The sequence below is a fragment of the Mustela nigripes genome, chromosome 12, assembly GCF_022355385.1.
Source record: "Mustela nigripes isolate SB6536 chromosome 12, MUSNIG.SB6536, whole genome shotgun sequence".
NCBI classification, from domain to species: domain Eukaryota; kingdom Metazoa; phylum Chordata; class Mammalia; order Carnivora; family Mustelidae; genus Mustela; species Mustela nigripes.
The window spans coordinates 27624019-27635633 of NC_081568.1; the positions used below are offsets into that span (position 1 = coordinate 27624019).

General features: G+C 37.3%; 1 protein-coding gene across 1 annotated transcript in view; it reads left to right on the forward strand.

Moving 5' to 3' along the window:
• Nucleotides 1-11615, forward strand: part of SPEF2 (sperm flagellar 2) — a 173060-nt gene that overhangs the window by 47828 nt on the left and 113617 nt on the right. Inside the window, exons 9-11 of the mRNA XM_059416314.1 lie at nt 1683-1871; nt 8112-8299; nt 10703-10871. Of these exons, the coding sequence (XP_059272297.1) occupies nt 1683-1871; nt 8112-8299; nt 10703-10871 (546 nt within the window). The remainder of the gene's footprint in view (nt 1-1682; nt 1872-8111; nt 8300-10702; nt 10872-11615) is intronic.

An 11615-nucleotide genomic window follows, 5' to 3' on the forward strand; every position in this document is an offset into this window, starting at 1 on the left:
CCCCCTGCCCCTTCAAAACCCTCAGATTGTTTTTCAGAGTCCATAGTCTCTCATGGTTCACCTCTCCTTCCAATTTACCCCAACTCCCTTCTCCTCTCTAACTCCCCATGTCCTCCATGCTATTTGTTATGCTCCACAAATAAGTGAAACCATATGATAATTGACTCTCTCTGCTTGACTTATTTCACTCAGCATAATCTCCTCCAGTCCCATCCATGTTGCTACAAAAGTTGGGTATTCATCCTTTCTGATGGAGGCATAATACTCCATAGTGTATATGGACCACATCTTCCTTATCCATTCGTCCGTTGAAGGGCATCTTGGTTCTTTCCACAGTTTGGCTTTTTGATAAGAACAGCTGCAGGATAAAATTGCAAGGATATGGATGAAGAAAATGGAAGAATTTGTGGCCATTTTTGCATTCTGCCTCAGCTCCACTACTGGATCTTGAAAGGAAACAAATGGTTAACATTAAAGAATCCAGAATTTTATAATTAGATTACCCGTATGTTTCAAAGTTGTTCATGATTTTATTTTGTATTTTATATATGTTACTAAAAATTCATGTTTATTTTCAGTTGAAGTTTCATTTAAAATACATTTTTACATAATTCCCGGGTTCGAGTTTTGGAATTTACAATAGAGTGTTATTATTATTTGCATCCAGATTCTGAAAATATATAGGGTATTTCTCTCATAATCTCACAGTGGCAGAGATCAATTTGAAACAATGTCATTTGAAACAATGTCATTAATAATGCTAGATTTTCTTCCTACACAGTTGGATTGCTGAGTGTTAAATGGACAACTCCAATGTTTAAGTATTCTTTTACATCTTTCACCTTGAGAATTTTAATTACCTCCTCCTTCCACATGATGTCTCTGTTTAGACAGAATGAGAGCTTGAAGGTGCTTTGGAGATCATCTTCCACCTAAACTCTTCATTTCACCTGTCAAGAAGTAGGCCCTGAAAAATCCAAATTACTTGTCCAAAGCAACACAGCCAATTAATGGTATGACTGGGGCTGCAATGGCTTCTGATTCCCAATTTAATGCTTTATTCCACTGCTCATGTACTGACTACCCTTCTGCTCTCTTAAAATAGAGAGCCAGGAGAATGCATCTAGTTTCTCTTTCAGATTACATCCAGTCAGATTTTCTGAGACAAGCCGTAGGTCATGGTCTCTTAGAATCTCCTCTAGTCTTCTCATTCCATCAAATTCCAGCTTTTCCTCACACAGGTAGTGAGATGTCTACACTGGCAACTAACCATATCTGCCATCTTCAGCCAAAGTCTGCATTTACTTTTACAACCAGTATTTATTTCAGGAATTTCAAATTTCTGAAAACATGCTTGTAAGTTGAGAATCATATCCTTTGTTTATAACACCTTAAAAACAGTTACCTAATTTATTTTTCATTGGATTTTAAACAAAGTAACAATTCACTTAAAATAATTGTGACTTGCAAAATCATAGTGTTTCCAGATACCAAAATGGTACAACCTTTATTGGAAATCTTCATTTTTATAACTTGATTTTGCCATGTTCAAATTTAAATCATAGGACAGATGTCAAGGAATACTCTGCCTTGTGCACATTATTTATACATAGCCTTCTTAACCCAGTGGGAAATTTGGACATGGCCTTGACAAATAATTGGCTCTCCAATGGTGTTTTCAGGAGGCATATCGGGAGGAGCAGCTGATTAATAGACTGATGCGGCAGTCCCAGCAGGAACGCAGGATCGCTGTGCAGCTCATGCATGTTCGACATGAGAAGGAAGTTTTATGGCAAAACAGAATTTTCCGAGAAAAACAGTATGAGGAGAGACGACTTAAAGATTTCCAGGATGCTCTTGATCGAGAAGCGGTAAACGATAACTCCCTTAAAAATCTAAGCTTACTTTTGATCCTTTCTACCAAGTCAAGGTAAACAAAACTGCATTTAGTTGCCAGTCACTTAAGAAGAATTAATTTTTATAAGATCTCCCTCTTAACTCCCTATTTTTATCTTTGTGTAAGTAAAATCACAGCCCATGGGGCTTCTACATGTCACACTCTCCCCCTTTAGTCTTGCTTCAATTTGATGTTCACGACCAATCTTTATGTCCACATAAAGTCATTTTGGTGGCCTGGAACTCGTTCTCCAGTAGATTCCTCAAGAAGGGCTCAGGGAACAATATTCCATGTGTGTTGTATTGGTTATTGTGTGGTGTATAACCGGATAGGCCTTTTATACCTGATGGTCAGTTTTGCTCTATATAAAATCCCTAGTCCACATTTTATTTCCTTGAATATCTTAAATACATTATTCCATTTTCTTCAAGTCAAAGTGTTAGTGCCTATAATGTGATAATCAAATTTTCAGTTTCTTGTGTTATTACTCCATTTTTGTAGATCTACTTTATTTTCCTTTAAAATCTTCTAAGTTTACTTGCATGGTATTGTACTTGGTCATTCTGGGTGAACATTCTCAGGTGGTGAGAGCACTTTTAAGCTGCCTCTTTTCTATAAGATACTGTTAGTCTTTAATAAATGATTCCTTGCTTTGTGATAAAATAGGATTTTTATCAGGTCCACAGTGCTTGAGTCCTTCCTCTAAACCCAAATAGGCGATTTATTCAGGGTACTCTGGTTGATTGTATTTGAGAATGGTACATACGTAGGTATGTTCTTGGCCACTGTGGCACCAGTCCATCTAGGTCCTTTTATAACTCTGAAAATCAAAATATCTAATCTTTTGATTATTTAATACATTAATATTTTCCTTATCTTTATGTATATATGGGTTCTAGTTATCAAAATAGATCTATTTTATCAATGGATTATGTAGATTTCTTCTTGCCTATTTCCTTTTGGAGGTATTTCAAACATATTCAGTCTGTTGGTCCAGATTTGACTGAAGAAATAGAAAACTCGTGTGAATGGCATTTTAAATAGCCTGTCTTCAGCGCCATAAAACAATCACCAAACTAGGCTGAATGGAAGAGAACACCTCATAAAAAATAGGAAGGGAATGCTTTATGTATCAGATTCATGGTTTACACTATGATAGTCCATGAAAATAAATACAGCTTTTGCCAAAATTATACAATTTTTAGAAATATCATTTAAAGGTAAAGAAAATGGTGCTCTTGCCTTTTGTAGAATAGACATTGCTGAAATAGGGGTAGGGGTAAAGAACTATACCTCCATTACTCCATGAATTTGAGCTGCATTATCGCTGATTTCAGGTGTCCTCTTAAAGAGCTGAATTATCTGGATAATTGTTTTATCCCTCTATTTTGACAAGAGTGAACTTGAATAGATTGAATGGTATTTGCTTACATTAGAAATTATGTGTTTAGCTAATCTTTCTAAGTGCCTATTGAAAAATATGTCTGCTTCAAGCCCAGTTAATGAAGTGCATAGTATCAAAGCATTTATAGCAGGATTGGGCTTACTGTGACAATCTGCATTTTTCTTTAACTAAGCCTGAACAGACTTTAGAGGACTAGAACACTCAGGCCTGCTAGAGCCTTAGAGACCAGAGCTGTGAGGTTCTGTAGCATCTGCGAAAATTATATCCCTTCCTTTCACAATGATTAACTTTCCTTAAAGCTGAGGTATCTGCTTCCCTGAAACTCTTCTTTGTGAGGTGGCTTGATTTCATGGTTTCTCTCTGAAAATACTGAATTAATCACCTCCCATATCAACAGTGGCTGGTGTACAAGTAGGAGCCAAAGAAATAAATATTGAATTGAAGTTTCCAAAGGGACACTGTTACCTTTTCTTCCTAGTCTCATGCACTAAATAAATAGAATATATCTTGTTCCCCACAGCAGATCGTTCTACTGCTTTCCTATTGTGGAGAAGAGACTTTTTTAAAAATTGTGTTTTTACTTGCTACTGTTCTTGTAGTTTTTGCTGTTTGTGGTAGGAGAAGGGGGAGAATTCTAAAAGTACTTTTAAACATCTTAAAATTTAAAAAATCTGTTAGGTGGGGTGCCTGGGTGGCTTAGTCAGTTAAGCATCCAACTTTTGATTTAGGCTTAGGGCATGATCTTGGGGTCTTGGGGTCAAGTCCTGCACTGGGCTCCAGTCTCAGTGGAGACTCTGTTAGGGATTCTCACCCTCTGCCCCTCCTGCCCCCGCTCACGCACTCTCTCTCAAATATATAAATCTTTTTAAAAAACTAAAAAATAAAAAGTCTACTAAGGATAGAGGCTATTAGTAATATGTCATATTATTAATATTAATTATTAGTCTACTATCACGTGATCCCTTTCTGTTGAGTTCTGCTATGGAAATGCTCTCCTGGTTTTCTTCCTCCTTCATTGGCTGCTTCTTCTTGGCCTTCTTTGTTGGCTCATTCTCCTCTAATACCAAAACATTTAATGCCAGGTTTCCTTAAAGCTTAGTTCTAGGCCTGTTTCTTTGCTGCTCTGTGTTATTTCCTCAGACAACATCTTAATGCACAACCAGGGTATGTAATTGCTGTGATAGGTGACTCATAGATTTATACATTGTCCTCTACAGCAAAGACCCACGTACTCAACTGCTTTTCTGACATCACTACTCTTATATCCCAGTGATACCTTAAATTCAACATGTTAAAGCCAAATTTATGACCCTTCTTACTAAACTGCTCTTTTTCAAGTTTCTGTATTTTCATAAATGGCAACATTATTTACTCGGTTATACGAGTATAAAACATCAGGATCCACTCAAATCCTGTTCAACCCTTTCTTCCATATCAAAAACATCACTGTCTTGTCCATTTCACATACTAAATATTTCTTCAATTTGTCCATTTTTCCCCATGTCTACACTACCAACCCTACTGCTACTATTACTACTATTACTATATGACTATGACTGCGACTACAACTATTACTACAGTGGTCTCCTTCATCCATTTTGAGTGGCTGTGAATTAGCAACTGCAGTTGGGATATAACATTCTTTATATTATCTAAATCAGCCCAAGCTTGAAGTCCAGCAAACCTCTGCCCATAGAGATGCACAGATGCATGGTGCCCCAGGTCACAGGCCAAGTCACCAGGGAAACACTGCAATCCTCAGGGCCAGGCCCAGCCTGCTGTCCTTGAAACCCGAGTTGCGCCAGACCACGCACATTGCCTCCAGTGGCACATGTTTTCGTAGAGGGTGTTCCAGCTTTCATGGGTCCCTCACATGTTCCCTTCTGAGGCTCTTCTGCTCCCCAGGAAGTGCCAAGAAGTGGGTGCACATCTTTTTCTCTTTCTCTTTGCTCCCAGAATCTTCCCTCCTTTCCACTCCCTTGGAGTGACCAAGATTAATTTGCCTTTGGGGAGAGTCCTTTAAAGTGAGGAGGAGTTTCCAATAGCTTCTGCTTTTCTGTCTTGCCAAAATTTCCTGAAGCAGGAGGTAAAAAGTACCTGTTAGAAAAGAAGGAAGGCGAAATTAGAGATAACTTATACAAATTTCCTGCCCTACTATCATCTCCTACAAATCATTTTCCATTGTGCAGGCAGAGGAACCTTCTTGACTCTCAGATTTGACCATTGGCCTCATACTCAAAAACCCACCCATGGCTTCTCTTCAATCAGATCCCTGCTCACACCTTGCTCCTGTCTGTCTCCCGGACTCTGGCCATACTGGTCTGCTCTCAGATCCTTGAACAAGTCATTTCTTCTGCTATCCCCTTCTTCCCTCATATCTTTCCCCAGCTACTCCTCATCTTTCAGAACTCTGTGCACAGGCCACTTCTTATCTAAGCCAGGACTCCTGTGAAAGCCCATACTCCATCACCCTTCCTGATGACACTGTACAAGTGTACAGTCATTGTGAGGCTTTTTCACTGCCCCTCCCACTGCACATAAGCTCCGTGAGGAAAGGGATCATGTTTGCTTCTGCTCACTATTGTTTCCCCAGGGCTGAGGCCAATGTCTAGTACATTTCAAGAAAGGCCAGGGTGGGGCAGGGGGGTGGGGGGCAGTAGTGCAGAAAGGGAGAGAGGGAGAGAAAGAACTTTGTGTTGTCCATCATCAGTTTTTGTCTGTTTTGGTTTTGTATTTAGATTAAATCTCTTTATCTCATCCTTCAAGATAATTGAGTATCTATTCTATATTGTTTCTGATTTCAAATTTCTATTCTACCTATTAGTAGTAATAGTACTTAATTATAATAATATTTAACATTTTTTTGAGCATTTATTGTGAGTCCAGCTTTGAGCTGTGTTTATCACATGTACATATAATTCTTGCAACAGCCGTCGGAAGTGGACGCTACCCTTGTCTACATTTTGCACATAAGGGAAACTTAGAAAGCTCACCTTCACACAGACTGTCAGTGGTGTAGGCAGGAGCACAGCTGGCTCTAGCAGACTCCAGAGTCTGGGCCCATAACAACCGAGACTGACGACCTCCTACAGACTTCCTTTTTCCTTTTCCTTCTTTCTTTTTTTAGGGCTTCAACCCAATTTGCTGCAGTGCGACAGGAAATGGTGGTGGGTTTAGCACAGGGAGGTGGGGTTGGGTTAAGTTAGAAAACTAGTAGCTAAAAAGTAGGAAGAAAGGCATGGAGGGAGGAAAGGAGACAGCACCAAGGTGAAAGCTGCTGCCTTCTGGCGAGGATCTTTACACTGGTCCCTGTAAGGCTTGGGTACCTTCCCAAGAGACACATTTCCACATGATTTACAGGTACTCTGAGTCAAGCAACCTCACACCCCATTTCCTGTCACCACACAAGTTCTCATCTGGCTACTTCTGCTCTTTTAGATTCCTCTTCATCAGACCTCTTCACAGGTGATGAACATACCATAGAGCTTCCTGCTGAAATGGTGTGCTTTCCCCAGGAAGTCGGGACCTATAGAACACAACAACAATAACAAATTCTGGTGATTCCTGAACTTGCCAAATGGACAGGACTGACCTCGGGGGTCACCCAGCCTGACCACTTTCCCAATGAAAAGAAAAACTAAATATAAAACACTAACAAAAACAAATTAAAAAAAAAAAAAAAACACTAACAAAAGCAAACGAACCTTCCATTTGGTTCAGTGGACAAAGGCCATAGTCCATTGTCAGGCATTTAGTCATGTGTGAGTAGTATCACAAGAAATATTTGCCGATGGGATGGTTTGGTAAGCTTTTCTGTGTATGCCAAGTCTTCTTAATACTCCCATTGCACGCTGAGGACACGGGGATTAAGGGGGGCTGGGACTAGGAGCTTAGGACTTGACTTCTGTATACAGTCTGGGGCATGACTGATGGCAGCTCCCCCAAGGCCCAAGTTCACCTCCATTTTACACTCATTGGGTTAAGTTACTGGAGGCAAGTCTGGTTTCTGGAGCATGTTAGCCCAGGATAGAATTTCTCCAGGAGCTGGGATAGCTATTTGAAAAACAGCATTTAGTCATGCTTTGACCTTTGCTCTTTGTGTGAAGAGAGGGTTTCTCTAAACAAAATAATAGTGCAAATGAAGCTAAGGGTCATAACAAACTGTATTTCATTACTTTCTGCAGAAATAACTGTTCTCTATGAGTGAATTTTACCAATTTATTAAGGCTATAGGAGCAGAATGGGTTTTTTTGCTGTTGTTATTGTCTAAATACATTAAACATTTGTGGTTCATATGTGATATTCTCAAGCCAGTAATATCAGAGATTTTCCAAAATATTTTCTAAGGATGAATCAGTATCCTAGAACTCTCTCACTAAAAGATGGGGGCACTGGCCAGGCATAGCAGAGATATCAGGTTAGGGCTCCTAAAATGGGTTGGAAGGGGCCAGCTGTGCTAGAGTCTGACACAGACTTGCCTGTTTCTCTGTGATCCCTGCCTCTATTTGCAATCCATGAACTCAAGTCTTCTTTTTAAACACTTAAGTTCCAATTTATCATTAGTCTTCATTGGGCTTTCCACAGTTATACCACTGTTCTCTGTATTCTATTTTGCTGGTAAGATACACTAAAGATGGAATACTCGGTAGTTAATAAGGAGAAAGTGCTCTTTCGTGATTAAGTTTTTCTTGGTGTAAAAGGAGGTTTCATTCTATTTAGAGATTTTTTTTTTGCCTATTGCAATGATAATTTTTTTCAGGTGAATTATAGCAAATTACATTGACTTAAAAATGTCTTTGCCTTTCTTAGGCTTTGGCCAGACAAGCCAAGATTGATTTTGAGGAACAAGCCATCAGAGAGAGGGAAATTCATGAACAGATTGCTGTGGAAAGAGCTCAGGCTCGTTACAGAAAGCATTACACAATATGTGCAGTAATTTTGGATCAAATACTTGATTTGTCTACTAAGGTGGCAGACTACCGGATGTTGACAAATAAGTAAGTGTTGTTTTTTATAATCATTACAGTAGAGACATCACAGGAAATGAGAGAGGATAAGACAGTAATGTAGACACTCAGTTGATAAGAGAGACAATAATTTTTCTTAAAAAAAATACTAAGCAGTGGGGTCCAGGATGCCTGGATTACTGACTTAACTCATCCCACATGAACCTTATTTCAGGTCATATGTCTTTTAATAATTAAATTTTGTGTCTAGATTATAATTAAGATGACTATGATAATTTATTTGAAATACTTGGACCTTCCTAAAAGCTTGGAATTGTTTGAAGATTATTTTACTGGTCATTAAGTATATTTATTTTTATTGCAATTTGTTTCTAGAAGAAATTAATACACTTAGAAGGAAATAGTCAACAATACAAAATATATTAATACTATGCCAGAATAAGAACAAAGGAAAATCCAAATTAAAGTAGAAAGTTAAGAACAAGCAATAAACTGGAACATGGTTATATTGGCAGCAGTAGCTGCTGCAACTGAGCTGCAAAATTTTATCTGAGCTTCCTGGTAGCCAAAGTAAAAAGGGAAATACAACCTGTCATGTGTTTTCCATTTTCCATTCTGGTTCTTTACAAAATACATATCTCTTCTTGGCACTCAGTTTAGAACAGTAGTTCACTTATATGGTATCCTCACCTAAGACACATTGAGTAGTGTAGTCAATCTAGTGGAGAATTTCCTCAGCAGCATCTTTTAAGCAGATGTATCATCTGGCTTAATAGACTTATTTCTTGTGATATTCTTTGCTGAAAGCTAAATGGGAATGACATCACAGTAGACCTCAGTGAAAGGGATTCCACAAGGGCAAAGATAAGGTGACCCAGTTAAATGTGTATACATCTCAAATTACTTAGACTAAGATCTTCTAGAGAACCCACTATTGCCCACAGTGGCTGCACCAGTTTATATTCCCACCAATAGTACACAAGGGCTCCCTTTTCTCCACATCCTTACTTACAAGATATTATCAGTATTTTTTTTTCTAAAGCACAGGTAAATTTTTGGTATCAGCCAAGTCAGAAGAACTGACTTTTTTAGACTGCTTCTTAAAATTATTAATATTCAGATAGTAGGATATTAATTAAGTAACTGTAAGATTAAGTTTTGGACAATATATAAGTTATTAATCACTTGCATCACCATAGAAACCAATGCCATTTCAATAATTCTGATGTTATATTATTTCTATGGCTGAGCTTATCAGTTTCTAAACTTTCATATCTCTACAAAGTAACCCTTAGCAACTGTAAATATTTTATTAATGGAAACATAAGGTGATTATATTTGAAGTTGTACATTTCATTGAAATACTACTTTTCATATTGTGGCAAAACATACATAATTCAAAATTTATCCTTTCAATCATTTTAGAAACACACTTCAGTGGCACAAGTGCATTCACATTATTGTGCAACTGTCACCATCATCTATCTCCAGAACTTTTTTATTATTCCAAACTTAAGTTTGTACTGTACACATTAAGTGCTATACACATTAAATAACTCTCCAGCCCCTGATAAACCTCTGTTCTACTTTTGATCTCTGTGAATTTGTCTACTCTGGGTATCTAATATAAATGAAGTCATATTTGATTTGTTGTTTTAGTGTCTGGCTTATTTCATTTAACCTAACCTCTTCAAGTTTCATCCATGTGGCATGTATCAAAATGAAATGAATGAAATACTACTTGTTTTGCTGTAATTTCAAGCTCTAGTCTATTTCTAGAGAAATACATCAGAATTATGTCAGACTCTTTTCTTCCTTTGCATTTTGTTCTTCTTGAAACTATCTTCCCATCAGGCTGTCCTGATTACCTCTTAAGCCTTCATCAGATTTAAATAGAAATAGTTACTGAAAAATAATTTTGAAGGTCATCAAATATACAATGACAATATAACCACCATACATTTGACTTTTCTATTAGAAAGTATTGCAAATATAGAAACCAACTGTCATCCTAAAAGGGCTTTGGAAAATACTCAGTCTGTTCATTTTGCACAGGAAGACAGTGATATTACAGCATTTAAAGGATTTCCTAAGATTGCACAGCCATTTAATGTCATGGCTGGGAATTGTTTTAGAAAAACCCAAGTTTTAGGATAGCACTCATTATTTTCAGGCATATTGTTCTGTTAGTGCACAGTCAGTATGAAAGTTTGAAGAATCAGTGGCTTGAGATGACATGGATTCATTCAAACCTACTAAGTTTGAGACGTTCTCTAGCCATTAGCAATATACAGTAATAGTAAGTGGGATCCCCAGTCTCAAACAGCAGACAGTAGGGAATGAATTTAATAATGTAAAAGCCAAGGTTTAAGATATATATTGGACTAAACAGTGATTCTTCTCTACTTTTCTTTTAAATCTTTTTTGCTATAGTATGATTCCATATAAGTTGATGCATGATTGGAAGGAACTGTTTTTTAATGGAAAGCCCATATATGAGCAAGCTTCTATTAAGCATCTACCAGCTAAGCCCTCTGCAGAACAACTTACAGAACTGGAGAAGAGGGACTTACTCGATAACAATGATTATGAAGAATATAAGGTACTTACTAATGTGGCATAATGAGAGAGAATGCAACATAACATGTGGTGTTTCTCTAACATTAATTTTGTGATGTTGTGTCATTTCATCCTTATTAATAAAAATGAACATTTCATATTTGCCTTTTCCCTTGATTTAATTTATATTTATATATTAATTTTTAAATGCCTAGCCTATTCATAATCTGTTATCTATTACTCCTAGTAATAGTCAGGGAGTGGTCTAAAAAAAAAAAACATAATACATTGTGAGGGCTGATAGATTATAGAATTTTTTAAATATTTTAACTTATTTATTAGCATTTTCTTTGTATGAGCTGTATACCTTCATTACAAAAACCCTTGCATAAAGGTATTTCTTTAGTAATTTATTTAAATTGTATATAGTTTTTAGAGGCATATGAAAGAGGAGAAGTTCTGGATTTAGGAGTACCATAGATTCAAACAAAGCTTTATTCTGATTTGAAAAAGTAATGGGTGTCACTTGTGCTTAAAGAGCTGCTTAAAGCATGGAGGTTCCTCAAAATGTTGAAAATAGAACTGCCCTATGACCCAGCAATTGCACTATTGGGTATTTACCCTAAAGATACAAATGTAGTGATCCAAAGGGGCACATGCACCCGAATGTTTATAGCAGCAATGTCCACAATAGCCAAACTATGGAAAGAACCTAGATGTCCATCAACAGATGAATGGATCACGAAGATGTGGTATATATACACAATGGAATACTATGCAGCCATCA